Source organism: Pinus tabuliformis, chromosome 1_2 (genome assembly GCF_031772625.1).
Source record: "Pinus tabuliformis cultivar Carrire ecotype Pingquan chromosome 1_2, CPIR1, whole genome shotgun sequence".
Taxonomy (NCBI): Eukaryota; Viridiplantae; Streptophyta; class Pinopsida; order Pinales; family Pinaceae; genus Pinus; species Pinus tabuliformis.
In genome coordinates, this window is record NC_142298.1 from 799,161,033 (window position 1) to 799,179,416 (window position 18,384).

An 18,384-nucleotide genomic window follows, 5' to 3' on the forward strand; every position below is an offset into this window, starting at 1 on the left:
CAACCTTGGATATAGGAGCACCAACTCTAAGGACACCAATCCTTCAAACTTCTGAGGCACCAACCCCAAGGGCTCCAACCCTCTTCAAGGCATGTTTGATAGTAATGTTCTGCTCTCAGAACTCTTCTTTACTAAGTTATGTCTGTTTACAGCTTCACTGTAGTCTCCATGCTACAGCATCAATGGTAATCAGTCTTCATATGAAGAAGTCTATACAACTCTTCATACCATCCACACAGAGTCTGCAATAGCCATCATGATCTTTGATAATGTCTCCACACAACTTTAGTGAGTCTACTATTAGCTACACTAAGCATTGCACAAGAAGCAACTCTCTGTTCAAGCCCCTATTCTAACTGTCACAGTAAATGCTTCAGGAGTGATTGCTTCTCTGCTGGCTACTTCTCCCTTCAAACAATGTCAGATAAAACTTTATTTATTACATCACAGAATTGTTCTTCATAACGCATTGTGTACCTGATTAATTCATCACAGGTCTGAGTCTTTCACAAGGTAACACGATCAACAGAGTTGCTCGTCCTTTGACTACCTCCTGTCCTGCTGGACCTTTGGTCCTTTTCTGTTCTGTTGGACCTACGGCTGCCTCTGTTTCTTCCAGTTTTTCAACAACAACTGCATAAAGGCAATTCTCTGTTTTCTTATATTGATACGCCTGACCTTTGGCTTCCCTTTCGCTCGCTTGAACTTCCGCTTCCTCTGTGCTCGCTTGACCTTTTAGCTTCCTCCTTTGATCGCTTGATCTTTGGCTTCCCGATCTATGGCTTCCTCTGTCTCTTTGTGTTCACCAATGCTCATTGGACACGTTCAGGAGGAAGAGAGGCTGAAATACAAAGAAATGTTGCTTATTAAAAATATCAGAGATGTCCTTTTTCCTTTAAAAATTAATAATATTCATACACTTCATTGTTTACGGAGGATTTCATTGGAGAGATTGTACCAGCAAGGAGGTCCCACATGCCATGTCACAATTGCAATCGCAACCAGAGCTTTAATATGACAAGGCCTTAAGCCTTTAAACCCGGGCAACACATTTATTGGAACCACAGGAATACACGGAAATACACCCTTCGAACACATAAGGCCGGATTTCAAATGCCTTACGCCCGCATCTATAACTTCAGCGGGTCTGCTCCTCCACAGCTTTATCGCAATTGGCAGATTTGCACATAGCATAGCCAATTCCCTGATACCCGGACACGGTATTACATAAGGTATATTTTATGGAGCTATCGGGTCCGCATAGTATATCGCAGTCGACATTTATATCGTTACACTCCTTCAAGTCTTGCGATTGAACCGGATGCGATATTGTATTAAACGGAAGTTCATACACCTGTCGGGTCTGTATATATATATCGCAATCGCAGTTTATAGTGTGCCAATTCTTTTGAACATTGTGATTCAACGGAAGCGATATTTCAATCAATCGTATTATAATGTTGCAGCGGGTCCGCATACATATCGCATCTATATAATATATTTATATATCACAATCACACATTTAATGTGCCATCCCTTTATAACTTATGATATGATATTAAGCGGTATTCCTTAGCCATCCTCCATCGTTGATCTGCTCACGATCCGACGGTCAACACTTGACTTTAACCCATTTCTTGATTTCTGCCAATATTATATTACGTCATATTGTAATGGTCTCGTGGGTCCATATATATATATATATGTATATATTGTTGGGAATCATGATTATCGTTAGACCAAAACGCGCAGGTGTTAGTCAACGATTACATTGCCAGATATAAGGATCCATGAGAGGCGGTTAGTCCATGTCGCAAAACACACAGGGAGTGTTGGTTTATCCAATGTCCAACAATCTCCCCCTCAACATGAGCCGGGTGTGTATCGAACTCGTGACCTATGCTCTGATACCACTTGTTGGGAATCACGATTGCCATTAGACCAAAACCCGCAGGTGTTAGTCAACGATTGCTTCGCCAGCTATAAGGATCCACGAGAAGCGGTTAGTCCATGTCGTGAAACACATGGGGAGTGTTGGTTTATCCAATGTCATTATCATTGGGGTCGACTGGGACAATTATTACCTTCAAGGCGAAGTTCTTGACACGATTCTTGTCAAGCACTGATAAGATTCTTTCCTTCCAGACTGCGAAGTTCGATCCTCCATCCAATCTATCTTGGTCTCTTACCCCGTGTAGTGCCATGATACTCCTCTACTTCCCTCCTGGAAGTTCTTTGTTCAACTCCTCTGAGTCTCTACTTCCCGTCTGGAAGTTCTCTTCTTGACTCGCTCTGAGTCCTGATTTCCCTCCTGGAAATCCTTGTGTCGCTTGTCGAGATGCCCCCTACTCTGATCAACTTGTGCAATTGCACTTCTGATCTGAGTTCCTCGACTAGAAACCCTTGGTAACAACTCCTCTGGCCCTGCTCTGTTAGGTATTGTTCTGACTACAGTACCTCACCAACTCCACTTTGCAATATTCTTGCAGCCTTCTAGATCCTAGCAATTGCCTCTCTGTGAATTGCGCCAGCCCCTCTCTGCCTCACACTGGCTCTGCGTCACCCCAGATGGGTCTGCGTCAGCCCTGGGATGCCCTGCGTCAGCCCTCTGGCCCTTTGCGTCAGCAACGATGGCCTTTCTGGGGCTCTGCGTAGTTCCCGGCTTCCTCTGCATGGCCCTGGCTAGCTCTGCGTCACACTCCTTGGCTTCTGCGTTGCTAGAAACAACTTCTGTCACCTCAGGACAACTGTTTTCTGCTGCTATTGCTCCGCTCGACTGATGTCTTTTAGTCCTCCTGTGATCTACAATCACCCTCTGATACCATGTTGAAGTTTCTAAGTTTACTTAGTTAGAAACCCTCCATGCACTTTATCTGATTCATTCCTACCTACTTGTTATCTTCCTTAACAAGTTATTTACAATGTAAATACTGAAAATAAACACTAGTGCATGCTCAGCATATTACGGATCAGCAACTAAAAGAAATAAAAGCAAACACACCACATGACACCATTATTTTTGGACTAATGTCCCCGGAAAAACCCAATGCGGGAAAAGTGGTGCAGCTATCTGAGGGTTTTCTTATTAAGCAATATCAGAGTGCAATCTGGGTGCCGAAACTGGCCTACCCAACAAAGAATTTCCTTGGTAGTAATACCTCTCAGTTTTTGACAAATCTACTGACTGAAACCCCGGATAATCCTTCCGACAGCTACTTAGCACCAATCTGCCCCAGAAACCCCAGCGTTTGCCCAATCTGGACTGCGTCAGCCTCTCCTAGCCCAATGTTAGCTCTCTGAGCCTTTGCGTTAGCTTCGCTAGCCCCTCTGGTGCTCTGCGCAGCACTTAGCTGCCTCTGCGTGGCCCTGGGTGAGCACTGGCTACTCCTACGTCTCTCTCTCTGGCTGCTCTGCTGCTAACCCAGCACTATCTCTGCCTCTCTATCTCTTTGTACTCAATGCCCCTCATCTACTCTCTTGATCACTAATTCTATCTTTCTTAGCAAACCCCGCTATAGAGAATAGAATGACTAATCATCTGGGGTCTCCTCCAAGTGACCCTCAAGCCTCCTCTTATAATTTTTTCTGTTGACATCTCAACGGCCGAGATTAAGTCCCTAATCAACGACTAAGATTATATTTGGCTTGACCCGTGTCTTTTGGACCACTCTAACACAGATTCATATTAATACACATTAATATTTTATTTTCCCTAATTTTAGACTCAGGGACTCCATTAAAGATATTAATTATTTTAATATCTCATGATCTGTTTAGAATCTGCCCAAACCCTTTCTGGGTATTGGAGATCTCATGTGCCCCAACCTCTCCACCAAATTTCATTGCTAGAGCACATTCGATGCTACCCCAAATCAACAGAGGTTGATGCAGAGGCCAGAAGGGCGAGTGCTGAGCTTCAGAGTCGCCAGAGAGGGTTTCGTGGGACAGGTTTTTTGAATACTTGTTTCCGAATATAGAGGTATTGCTGCCATGTATTTTTCTCTGTCGGGTGAGCCGGTTAAGCACCCAGTTGTACTCAAGGAAATACTGCATAATAATATATCCTCAGAATAGTTGCACCGGTTTTCCCACATTTGGTTTTTCCGGGGACAGTTGTCCAAAAATAATGGTGTCACTTGTGTGTTTGTTTTCTTTCATTTGATGATCTGTAGATGTTGTGACTGTATTGTGTTTATTTCAGTATTTAACTATTTTAAATAACTTGTTCAGAATTTACAAGTAGAAGAAATAAACCAACAATATACAGACTAATTTTCTAATGGATAGACTTAGAAAATTCAACAATGATCACTAAACACACACCCAAAGTTGCATGTAGAAGATTGAGGCATGCTTGAGCCTTCTACGAAGTCTTTGGCAGCTTGAACAAATAGGAGAGAGTCATGTGTGAAGTGATTTTAAACCACATATTTGACCCATCATGAAGCAAAGTGCAACAGTGAAAGGGTTAACAATGAGCTACATTCCCTTGTGTGACTCAAACAACCAACCTCCCCACACGTGTGCCTCAAGATTGAGGGATTGAACCTTGTGCAATGCTTTTGGATCAAACTGAACCATTTTTTTCGGTGTTTGTAGCTTGGACAAGTACTTTTGCACAGGCCTAAATGTCTAGGTGTGTGAAAGTCATCTAATTAACCCTTATCGTTAGCAGTTACTTTAATTATCAAAATAATTGATTTTTATAAGATAAAGTGAGTAATCTAATGAAATGCAAAGGCTATTTGCATTAGTGAATTAGATGAATCTCAACCATTGATCTCAAGTGAGGTGAGGTCTAATCTCAACCATCAATCACTTTGGAGATTAGGGTTGTTAATTTAGTCAATGACTCAAACTTATAAAAGTAATGCAAAGTGAATGGAGGAAACACAAGAGACATCTTAGTGAGCACAAGACATTGAGAGAAGGACATATCAGTGATTGGGTGCAGAAGGACTTCCATTCAAGTGTGTAGGGCAGATCAGCCTAGCAAGATTAAAGGACAGATCTAGGGTTTGATCAGCTGGAATAATTCCAGGTTCTTGTTGTATGTATTTTCCCCAGTGGGCCATTCTCCTAGGAAGAGCCCTGAAGTTATTTGAATGAAGAACTGATTTGAAGGGCAGAAATCTTTGTGTTCATGTAAATGTGAGATTGGTGTTTCCACTGTTATAAATGTTAAAATCATAGTCGTGATTTTATTCAGTATATTTATGTAATAATTAATTGTTACAAGAAGGAAATCTTCTAGGTAATAAATTAACAGGTTGCTAGGGTTAGAAATTAACAGTTTTCAACCAAATAATTCAGATGAATGTAAAGATTGTTGAATTTTGGACTTTTTGGCCTGATTCAGGTGAGTTGCCAGTTTGATAACTATGATTATAATAGCCATATCAAAAGAGAAGGTTAAGGATGTTGAAAATGTAGCTTGCTACTTTTTTATGTCTAAAGTAGAGAAACATGCTGCTGGTCCCCCTCTATGATGTGTTAGCTTCTTAGGTTGATGCCTTGCTTTTATACTTTGCAAAATGGAGGACAAGAATCAACATGTTTTGTTTCTGACAATTTAAGTTTTTTTCTTCCTCACTTACATATTCATTAGTACGGTACACTCTACATTTGTTCTAAATAAATAGAGAACCAATGTATATCGTATGCCTGTAGTTAGTTCCTTTTTCCATACACAATTTTGCTTGAGCCATGTAACATTTTAATTCAAGGCACTCTGTTATTCTTTAAATTGCTGCCAGATACAAGACAATTGCAAGAGGAGCTGTATAATGAGTTAAGAGAACGAATCCGAGAAGCTGATATGACTGTTCCTTTCCGCAAAGGAACTTATTTTTACTATAAAAAAACATTAAAGGGAAAGCAATATAAACAATATTGTAGACGGCCTATTGTTGGGGGTGAAGGGCCTGGGTCAGTTAATGAAGTAATGAAGACAGGACCTGATGAGCCCGTGGAGGAGGTTTTATTTGATGAAAATGTGGAGGCTGAGAAACATGAGTATTATCAGATTAATGCTTTCAAGGTACTGCTGTCATAGACATTTGTCAATTCCTATCCAGATAGGAAGATTATTTTGGTTCATCATCCCACCTTGGGTCTTTTTCAGGTGAGCCCGAATCACAAGATGATTGCATATGCAGAGGACACTAAAGGTGATGAAATCTACAACGTATATGTCATTAATGCAGAAAATGGAGAATTGATTGGCAGCCCGTTAATGGGAATTACCTGCCATTTGGAATGGGCTGACAATGAGACGCTTCTGTACATTACTATGGATGATATACATCGACCCTTCAAGGTTAATATTTCTATACAATGTATTTGCTTCTTATTTATATATAAAATTTCGAAAGTTGATGGTATGTTTGAACAAATTCTTTTACAAAGTTTGTGTTAAGCATCAATTTAAGGTAATGTCAGTCAGATTTACAAAATCATTTTTAGGTAAGGGTTAAATATACATGATATCTGCGTCTTTGATATCCCTAGAGAATTGAGATCAGCGTATGAGATTCAAGATACTTATCAAAATGGGAATGAGCTTAGCAACTTGTAAGTTGCTGAGTTCTGCCAAACAGCCAGTGCAATCATCATAATAAGTTATTTGCAGCAGTCTACTTTTTTCTTGATTTCCTGTGAAAGCGTATCCCTCTTTCATGGGTTCAGTGTTGGAATTTAGAACTGTCCATATTGTAAGCCTTTTTTCAGTTTGTTTGTGAAAATCTTCTAGTCTGTTATTAACTAGCAAGTAAAATCACATAAATACATTGCCTTCATTCGTAGTTACTTTGACTTCTGTTTATCCCCTGCTTTGCTTGCAGTTACTTTCTAAGTACCTGACTAAAATTTTGTAAACATAGAACAACCACTGATGTTTCACAATATCACAATCATGTGGCCATAATTGATAAAATAACCAAAGAATACTCAGATGTATATGATAGCATTAATGGAAAACAAGAATATTGAGAGGATAATAATGACTAAAGTCAAAAGTAAGGATCAATATGTTGTTTTTCCATGGCACTGGAATCTACGTTAGGGTCTTAGAAACTCTGATACTACCAATCCAAATAACACAGCAAACTACTTTCCACAATTGAATATAAATAGCAATAAATCAACACGTGCACAATATAGACAACATTTTACAAATTTAATTGCCCAACATTGTTATATTAACAAACTATAATACAATAGTCTAGGGCTCTTGTACTAGGATCATGGCCCTCATACAATCACACTAATACAAGAATACAAACTAGGGTTTGGTGTCAACTACTATGACAACCAATCTACCCTGAACAAAGTACAACTGACCTAGTTGGTGTAGCGCGCTTCACAGTGTGAAAATTTCTAAATAGAAATCCAACTGTAGTGATTGATATTACTTCTTCTACTTATTAATTCAGAAATAAGTTATTCACTGTGTTCTACATCAAATATCAAAATAAATTCTACTTCAGCCTTCACAATTAAAATATTGTGGAAATTAAATGCAAGGAAAAATACTAGCACAAATATAATCACAATGACAGTTATTTTTGGACAATTGTCCCTAGAAAAACGCAATGTGGGAAAATCGGTGCAGCAGATGTTTTTTTCTTTATTAATCTTCAACAAAAATCTCATGTACAAGATACAACCAGTAGAATAGAAGAGGAATTTCTATGAGAAATTTTACAAACAATTTTCTCACACTTCTCAGCGAGATTTTGACTCTAGAGAGGACTTGCTGCTCCCTCTTCGTCGCACTGCATCAGCTTCTGTGTAGGGACTGCACAGTCCCAACATCACAGCCTCTAGGCTCTACGTTGTCCCTCCTTTGCGTCTCCAAGTGGAATTTCCAGAAACGATTTCTAGGTTTTGGAGATCTCATGTATTCTAGCCTCTCCACCAAATTTAATGGCCATAACACATCCGATGCTATAGAAACTAACACTCCCTCTTTGCAAGGACTATGTTCTCTCTCTAGTGCTGCACATCTTACCACAACACCCTGTCTGTGTATCACCTCTGTTACGCTATTGATGTCTAGCTGTTGCTTCCCACCAACTACTGCGCAACTTTGATGTTGCATCTGTGTTGCCGCTAACACTGCCATACTACTGCCAACTTTGCATCTGCATTACAACTACCTCTCATTTGTTGTTACTACAGCTGCAACTACTGCAACTGAAAGCATCCAAAATATTGAATCAACTGTGTTCAGTATGATGCATCTGTCTCTCGAGTCCTGACTGCCACTAGCATTTGCACTGTCACTAAAGAATCTGCGCTGCTGCTAACTCTACACTGAGCCACCTGCTCTATTGTCAACACTGCACTGCTCTCATCAACATTTGATTGCTACTAGTCTACAATTGTCACTCTGGTATTGACTACATCAATTGTCATTGATCCATCCTGCTATTGAACACTGTGGGCCCCCGTAGCAAGGTAATGACCCATGAGGTGGACTCCTTGAGGATCCTGCAATCTTTGTAGCACTCTGGGGCTACAACTCCAAGTCACCCCACCTCACTCCTGGAGGTATGGCTGCCAACATCACAAAGTCTTCCTCCAACCTGGAGGACAACCTATATATCTTAGCATGTGCTACTGCTTGGTCCTGCTTCTCTTGTTTGTACTTCTTTCTGAAAGGACTCTAGGTACTGTAGTGGCCAAACTCGCCACACCTGAAGACTTTGACCTTAGATAGGTCCTTCTTCTTCTTTCTCTGCTCTCCCTGCCCTTGACGGGGCCCTTTGATGCGAGGGCCACATTCTCCTCCTCCTTCACCACCTTCGATCCGCTACTACTGCTGCCATTGATGGAGATCTTTAACAAAGATCGCCTCAACTCCTCTTGCTGCAAATCAACCCACATCCTATCACAATTTGGTAGCTTGTCTCTACCCAATATACTTTGGACAAAAACTTTCCACTCCTCAAAGACATTGTTCAGTGCCAATCTCACTAGCTCTGTTGGTTGAGGCGCTACCCCAACAACTACAAGCTAGTCTCGGACCTCCTGAATCCTAGTGAGGAAGGGATCTATGCCTTCCCCCTTCTGCATCCTAATGCATCTCAAGTTTTCTTCCAGCAACATCTTTCGCTACTTAGAAGTTCCCTGATATAGCATGGAGAGAGCATCCCGTATCTCTTTGGCAGTATCCTTTCTAGTTACGTGTGAGACAATATGGTCCCGGACTCCATCCAGGATCAACCGCTTCGTCCGCGCCATCTCCTTTTTGTATTACTTCAGTTGATTTACATCCTAGGGAACTGCCACCACATTATCTATGTAGAGCTTTAGGCCATATTCATCCAATAGGAAGGACATCTTGGCCTTCTAGATGACATAGTTGGAGGAACCCTCCAACCTATCTTGATCTCTAAGTCGTGCTATGGCCATCTCAAAAATTGTCCAAAACCCGCTCTTTCCTTTTACTTGGTTGTTGCTCTGCTACTCGCACTCCCTTCTGGAATGAGCAGATTTGCTAGCTGCTACTACTAATCTGCTTGGAAAAATTGAACTTTTGAGACTCGAAGTTCCCTGAGAGAAATTTTCCCTCAGCTGTGTGTGCTTTTCTCTTCCACCCAATGTTGATTATGCTACTGCAAACTGCCGCAAAGCCCTCTGGGTCCAACCAGAAATCTGCTCAGCGAAAATTTGAGCTGCAACTTGTCCCTATGATTGCTGGAATCACAATCCCGGGCAATTCAACTTTTCTACAACCCTGCAACTGAAAATGGAATTTATGCCCAACAATTCAGCCTGCCTGTTTGAGCACTGCACTACCTCTAGGAATTTGGACCTGCTGCTCCTTCTGAACAGTGAAATTCCCTTCTTCGCTTCTGAACTTCCCTACTGATCGCTCACGCTCTGATACCGTGTCAAAATTCCAAAATTGGAATCCTATTGCAGCAACTGGAATTTATTTTTCTAATTATTAATTATTTTAACAATTTATCTACTACGACAAATATCAAATAAATCACAGTGCAACCTTCAAAAATAAAATACTGCGAAAATAATAGCGCTGGGAAATGAGAAAATTCTAGCACACACAAAATACAAATGACACCGTTATTTTTGAACAAAAGTCCCTAGAAAAACCCAATGTGGGAAGACCCATGCAACAGTGAGGGTTTTTATTATTATGCAGCAGTGAAATTCTAAGTACAATCTATGGATGCCCAACTGACAATCAATACAACAATAAAATATGGGCAAAATTACTTGAGGGAATTACCCTTCTTCCACAAGCAATCCTGACACAACTTCTCTTCAGAAACTTGTCCTCTTGGACCCTCTACGTCAGCGTTTGCACTTCTCTGTACAAACCCTATGACGTTTAGCTTTTGAACTGCCTCTGATGAAATTGTTCTGCCTGTCTCTGCCGAGGAAATCACTTCTCCATCACTCTGGACCTTCTGCCCGACCTCTGGAACTAAAAACGAATTTCCCTCCAGCTAAATCTAATTGCTTCTCTGAAGCAACTGCACAGTCCTCTGCGTTGCCTCACTGGGAATAACTCGACCCCTTGCTGCTGCCTCTCTGGATCTGGAAAACTTTCTCCAGATCACTCTCTCTGCCCCTCATTGTCTTTGGTTTGATCTATGGCTCTCTAGTAACTGCTGCTGCCATCTGGAAATCAATCTGCCAAGGAAATCGAACTGTTAGTGTGTTTTCCAGTGCCCATTGTCTTCCTCTTATAATCCACTATTGGAGCACCAACGACCAAGATTAAATCTTAATGAATGGGTAGGATCATCTTGGAGTCGATCCGTGTGGGTTTTTAGATGATTATCACCTTGACTTAATTAATTCTGATTAATTAACCATATTTCCTAAGTTTAGACTTAGGAAATATTTAAAAAATTGGTTAATAATCTAATTAAGTCATATCTAAGTGGATTTTCTAGAAACAATTTCTGGGTTTTGGAGATCTCATGTATTCTAGCCTCTCCACCAAATTTCATGGCTTGAACACATCCGATGTTGCAGAAACTAACAATTGTTACCAAATAAACCCCCTAAATCAGCCTTAGAACACTTCAAACAAAATTTGGAATTCACCTTGATTAGCCACCTAACTTTTAATTTGCTTGATACATTCCATTGGTGGGGAATTGGGTATATATTTAGGAGTTAGGACATCTTAGACTTGATTGTATCTTGACTTAGGAGTCCTAAGTCCTTCCAGGGAATCCTCCCTTAGTTGGATCTGTTCATCACTAAAACGAGGGAAGTTGTTGCTTGGGTGACAGGGGGAACACTTTTAAGTTTTAATGTTCCACTCCTCTTAGCACCTTGTGAAGGCTTTGCACTAAGGTGCTAAATTTTGTGATAATAGATCTCAATTGTTGATGTTCCTTTCTGTCCCATTTGATGTCCATAACATTGAAGCTAATAATTGCATGGAAAAGTTCAATTGCTTTTTTTTTGTTTTAGTTGAAAAATGCAACTTTTAATTTCAAATATACAGTAGATGGTACAAATCCCAACGAAAACATTATATATTCTTTACTCTGTTTCAAATGCATTATATATATATATAATTCTAAAGAGCTTTGTGAAGTAATTTTTACTGTAGATGGTACAAACATGGAAGAGAATATCAGATTTTCTTTACTCTGAATAAGGCCGCAAATTGGTTATTTACTGGATTATGTTTGTATCATGCTTAGTTGTTTCATGTCTGTTCTTCCATACTGTTATTCATGCAACTTCTTATTTCCCAGGTATGGTGGCACCATCTGGGTTCAGATCAGTCTGATGATACTTGCCTATATCATGAAAAGGATGAAGAATTCTCTTTATCACTTAACGAATCTGAAAGCAAAGAGTACCATTTTGTTGAGTCTGCAAGTAGAGCCACACAATTTGTCCTCTACCTAAATCTTTCTGATCCACAGAAGGAACTGAAATACTTAACTCAGCGCATTGAGGGAGTTGACATACAAGTAAGTCATCGAGGAAGCCACTTTTTTCTCATAAGGAGGAGCGAAGAGATCTTCAACTCTGAATTACTCGTTTGCCCCATAGATGATTTAACTGCCACAACTGTGCTACTTCCTCACAGGCCAAGGTTTTTTCAAGATCAGTTACTCATATTTGCTCTTTTATAAATTCAATTAACTTTATGTTTTTGCCATTTGGTTATTTTTTCTGCAGATTCATTTTGATTAAGAATTCTCAAACTAGATTTTGATTGGGTCACATACATCAGGTTTTGAGTAGAACTTTCTTTTGTGTCCTATTGTCAATTTCTTCCGATCAGGAACTCCTGAAGGTGTTCCTTTGGTGATTTATAGAGTAGACATCAGCTTTACAAGAAAACCACTAACCTTCTACGAAGTTTTGCGTTGCTTAATGTTGCTTCTCCTATATATCTCTATTAGCTAAGCTGGGCCTTTGTTACTAGTTTTGATACAAGTAGGAGAGTCACCTTATTTAATGACCCTAACAACAGTTGTGAACATTACATGTTTGGTGTGAAAATAAACTCGTTGAATGTTTGTGTTCATTGCTTTCTGTTATTCCCACTATTTCTGAAATGAAACTATTTTAAAGCATTTATATGTTTCTATCCTTTTAAGGGTAAAATGCTAGCAGAAAATTGACACAATTGTCAATCAGATAATACATATGTTATTGTCCTTTTAAATGTTGTTGAGCAATGCAATGAAAATCAATAAGATTATTGTACTGAATATTAAAATGATCAAGATTAATGCATATACCAATAAAGGATAATTGATTTCAATGCTAATGAAGCTTTAAAAACTCTATTTATTCCTATTGGTCCATGGCATTTCAAATCTATTATAAGTCATGGGAATTTGTGCATAAATTTGATCTTTCAGATCAATCTGTTATAAACATTTTTCTGATTCTTGCCTGGTTAAGGAGGGGTGGCAATATTCTATTAGATTATCTTGGAAATTTCAATATGTTTTGGGAGATTCTGAAAGCTATTTATAGCTTAGTCACATTCTATATTCTAAGAGTTCTGGGAATAGGGGAAACGGAGCTGATGTTTGAAACAGCTAGTAGTTTCCCTGAATTTCTGGGGATGAGAAGAAGAGAAAACAAAAAACACATTGATATCAAATCGCTGAATTTCACTGGACAATATTTGTTGTTCAGGAGACAATGTATTTTAATTTTTGGCCTTGTTATCACACAAACTCCCACTTCTTGAGATAAAGTCTGAAAAGCTCAAGTGTGATCTGAGTGAAAGTAAGAGGAGGCTACTGTCATCTCACCAACCCTCTTGTCACTTTAGTTTGGCTCTCCTCTGGCTCAAGAGGGCTTCTCTAAGCTAACACTGCTAGATTTTAGGCAATGAGTTCTAAGGTGATGTGAAGAGCAAGTCCATCAAAATGGTTTTGGTAGGATGTCAGGGTATGAAAGTTGATGGGAGGACTAGAGACTAGTGTCTTTTCAGAGACCAGAGTCTTTTCATAAATTCATTCAGCATAGGGGTCAACTAGGTTTACCTTGAAAATCTATGAATGGATCCAGGGTGACGACTAGGGTTGTCCAGTATTAACCTTGGAAGATTGTCCTAGTACTTATACATGCTCCAAGATACCTTCAGGGAAAATTTCTTCACTAGAACTCTTCCTAAAGTTTACAAGATAGGATTTATCAAGAAAAATAAAAAGATAATGCACCCCCACAAGTAGATAAGGGCATTTGCACTTAACATATCCAACAAATAAATCCACGAGAATTAGAGAAACTACTTATTCCAGGAATCACTGCTCATCCATAAACCCTAGCCATGAAAATCAACGAAGTTGCAGAAATCATCAACGAATCATTTCGTCTCAATGAGCCACATTAGCCTTCCATCTATTGCACCAAATCCAAGATAAAAATGCTCCAACAAAATTTCAGAAATTTCAGAATTTGCTATGGGATTTCTCCCCCAATCTAAGCATGATTTTCAGATGAGAAAGTGCTCTCTATTTATGGGGAGATGTTCAACTTCCTTTATATTATAATATTAATTTCTCAAGTAAAAACCCTAATCTACCCTATGGATGGGCAAAGAGGCCTCTTCTCTAACTAATCTTGAATACAGAAAATATGGTTTGTACATGACACATGTGCAATAAAATCAACCCCACAGAAGGGTATCTCCATAAATGATGGAAAGTAGGGGCTTCCATGTGTAACATCTGGCCTCTAAAGGCCCTTCCAAATGTAGATGCTTCATCCATTCTTCAGAATGTGCTGTTCTGTCCCCTTAAGGTCTCTCTGAGTGGATCATGGGCTTCAAGAATTATCAAATGAACTTTCCACCTTGGTTGCATGAACCATGTGAAGGAAGCACTCTTGAATTTACTCAAATATCAAGGATTACAGGGTTCTGCCCTGGGCTTTACATCCACAGGTCAACCTAATTTATGGCTGTAGGTCAGCCCCAATCAAGGATATTGTTGCACAAGCATATACATATGTGTTACAAAATCAAACACCTATCCTCAAATCCCCATCAAACCAATCTGTTTGTTTCAAGCCTGGAAAATAAACTTTTTAAAAGAGTGCCCTTCACAGTTGGAATGCTTTCAATCACAGCCTTCCACAACAATTGCGGGGGAAACTATTGTAACCCAATCTTATAATCCCTCTACCTTATCCAAGGAAAAAAGTGTCATACAGAAAATCTACGCCCTCAGAATCTTCAAAATCAACCTGATTTGAATCCATATAATCTTCCATAATTCCCACAACAGTCTCTGTTCCACTCTGAGCAATCTGTCAAGAATCATAATCAGTTGAGGTAATCATAGAAAGATCCCCCAAAGCAGTTCACACTCAAATAATACCAATGTCATTTCTATTTTTTGCAGGGTTCTCTTGCCATCTATCATTGCTTCCTGGCATCTGCCCATGTGAACCCTGTTACTTCTCAAACTAGCAGGGGGTCCTAGAGGGGCACTTGCTAGGTCAAGAGAAATAATGAAGTTAAAGCCCATTGTCACCATAGCTAAAGCTTCCTACTCTTTATGGACTTTCACCGATGGGAGGAGACCCAATATATAGAGAATCACTTATGAAGGATAGGTCAACTAAGATGGACGTGAAGTGATCTCAGAGATCCTTTTCCTAGGGGAGACTCAGGAATGGGACTTTCTTGCTTCGTAAGCAAGGTACAAGGTTTTCTAGGAAAAGGGGATGAGGATTTAAGGGCTAGGTTTAAGGAGTGTGAATTGTAAAGGAGCTTCCCAATCCCTAAAATCCTTATGGGACTTGGTTTCCCAAGTGGTTTTTGAAGAATTAATTTTGATGAGGTATGGGACCACACAGGACCAAGTGGACCCAGGCTAGGTCAAGAAGAGGGAGTTTAGCAACCAATGATGAACTTGACCTAAACAAGGAGGAGAAGGGGATCAAAGAAATGATTTTCACTTAAAGGTACAAAATGATCCATAGAGGAACTAGCCTAGGGAAACTTAGGGCAAAAACTAATCTCAAGGCTAGGGCTTGGGATATCTCACAACCCCACCATCGGAATTCCCTCAAATTTGGAGGAGGCCTAGGAGACACACCAGCACAGTAGAGGCCAAGAGATTGAAGTTTTTCTATGGGTGGTTTGTCGGAAAATGATGCCCTAGGAGCCCTAATGTGGCTAGACCTAGAATAAAGAAGGAGAGGTGAAGAAAAATGGTTCTTTAAGTGATCACCTTATGGTAGACCAATGCCTAATCCTTTGGGGAGATTGGAGTCAAGAAGAATATGAGAATGGACTTCGTTTCTAGGTCAAGGAGGCTTCAAGGACAACTTCGCTTGTCATTAGGGCAAAGGAGAGTGACCTTAAAGCTTTTACACTTCATTTTGCAAGGTAAGATGGCTTGTCAAGATAAATTCAACCATAGAATTATCCCTAGGAGAATTCGTTCAACATACATGGCCCATACATAGAGAGATGCTATATAGAAACATAATTCCACAATTTTGCAGTAAATGCATGCAACAATTAGCCCTAGTATAGCGAAAATCTCATCATCAATGCATGTGACAAAGTAAAAGAAGAAATAGCATTAAATTTGTACTTACATGTAAGAGAATATATCCAACCATCAATAAACTTGCCAATCAAGAAGCTCCAAGATAAGAAAAGATAATCCAAACATCAAAATTCATCCATGCTCCAAAATTTCGTCCACCAAGAAGGAATAGCGAAAATCTCTAGAGAGATACAAGTCCAAACCAAGTGATGATGAGAAATGAACTCTCATCATTTGTATTTATACACTCCTAATGAGTTCGATTTAGCTACTTGAGCCTACATTAGCCCCTAAAATAAAAATAATGTGCAAATAACTAACTTTTGGTGACAAGCCCACCAAACTAGCTATTAAAAAAAATAACTAGCCTCTCAAGAGGTCGAATGATCAGTAATACATGTCGTTCGACCCTCTAAGTGTGAAAATTCGAGAATCCCACCTGAATCAACTATTGTAGCAACTGATTAAACTTCTCCTATCTGTTAATTACTGAAACAAATTATTTACTGTTTCCTACAACAAATATCGAAGCTAATACAACTGTACCCTTCACATAATTAATTAATTTGCCAAAAACAAGAACAGAACAATAGAGAAATATTCACACAAGTGACAGTATTTTTTAGACAAATGTCCCCAGAAAAACCCAATGCGGGAAACCGGTGCAACAAATTTGAGGGTTTTATGTTATTAAGCAGTAGTTTCTGAATACAACTCTGGATGCCCTTTTGGCAATCTAGTTACAGAGAAAATAAACTGGTAGAAAAACTTAGTGAGATTACCTCACTCTACTCGGCAATTCCCGGTTGTTCCGATAGCTGAACCAACTGTCCCTTGCTATCTCTGCACTGGCAGGGTCAGCCTCAAAAGGCTCTGTGCTAGCTCAACTGGGAAACGTTTGCCCTCTGGAGCAGTTTACAGCCCTCCCGGCTCAGAAATGTTAGCTCCCTCAGCAAACTCGGACTTCTGCGTTGAAGACTGCACAACTTCTGCATGAGCCCTCCTGGCTCAGCGTCAAGCTCTGCGTGGGCCCTTCTGGCCTAGCGTCAACCCCTCCTAGGTGTTCGCTACCTCCTCCTAGTGTCTCTCTGCCTCTCTGCTACTTGTCATGGGTCTTGGAGAAGATACTCCAACCCAACTATCCCTACCCCTCACTGCAATAGCCAACTATCGAAATTCTGTCAGCATATCCTCTACTCTGCTTCAGAAAATCGAACTTCTGAACTCTCTATGTGTTTTTCCAAGTGACCCTCAAGCCTCCTTAAATAATCTCCTCGTTGACATTTAATGACCCAGATTAGAAGCTAATCAATGGCTAAACTCATTTTTTCTTGATGCTCGTCTTCTTCTAGAAGTTACACCCACAATTTATTTTAATACCCTTTAATTGTTTTAATTTCCTAAGTTTAGACATAGGGTCCCATTCAAAATAATTAATTATTTTAATAAAATTATTTCTGGGTGGAATTTCCCAAAACGCTTTCTGGGTTCTTTGGAATACGTGTGCTTATGCCTCCTTGCAAAATTTGACACTTCCGATGCTACCAAAAATCACCACTTCCGCTTAGCGAGAAATCTGATCTAGCAATGCAACTTGTTGAAGCATCACTCTATTCTGCAACATCTCCCTCTGCGCTGCTGATGTCTAACATGTTGTCCACCAACGACTGTGCAAATGCTACATCTGTATTGCTGCTGACCCTGCCACTGTCAACAATACATCTGTACTGCAACTCCCTCTAAAATTCTGCATCCGTGCTATTGTTGGCACTGCCACTACAGTGCAAATTATTGTTGCTACTCCATTAGCAACGAGAAAACATCCCAAATTACTGAACTAACTATGTTCAGTATGAAACCATGTGAATGTTGGAAACTGACTGCCGGTAGTCTCTGTGCTGACCTTATAAATCCACTGCATTGCTGCTGACCTTTGCTCCGTGCCATCTGCACTGCTGCCAACTATGCTCTGCGTTGTTCAGTCTCTGGCACTCCTATCCACTGCAATTATCTCTTGGACACTCCTCAGCACCAACTGACACTTGTCCATCCTACTACTTCCGATCTGGGCACCCGTAGCAAGGAATTGATTCGTGAGGTGGGTTCCTCAAGGATCCTGCCCATTTGTAGCTCTTTCGAACTACAACTCCAAATCATCCCACCTCCCTCCTAGAGGTATCTTGACTGTCATGGCAAACTCTTCCTCCTCGATCTTCACAGGTGCAGCCTTTGGATCGTGCTTCTCATTGTTTTCCTTCTTCCTGAGAGGACACTGAGTTGCATAGTGAACCATTTCACCACACCTGAAGCACTTTATCTTCAAGAAGTCCTTCTTATGTCTCTGCTGCTCCTG

At 40.1% G+C, this 18,384-nt stretch overlaps 1 protein-coding gene across 1 annotated transcript in view; it reads left to right on the forward strand.

Moving 5' to 3' along the window:
- The window catches only part of LOC149208310 (uncharacterized), a 161,631-nt gene that overhangs the window by 46,223 nt on the left and 97,024 nt on the right, over nucleotides 1-18,384 (forward strand). Inside the window, exons 2-4 of the mRNA XM_089394050.1 lie at nucleotides 5,757-6,040; nucleotides 6,125-6,319; nucleotides 11,751-12,098. Coding sequence (XP_089250176.1) covers nucleotides 5,757-6,040; nucleotides 6,125-6,319; nucleotides 11,751-12,098 — 827 coding nt within the window. The remainder of the gene's footprint in view (nucleotides 1-5,756; nucleotides 6,041-6,124; nucleotides 6,320-11,750; nucleotides 12,099-18,384) is intronic.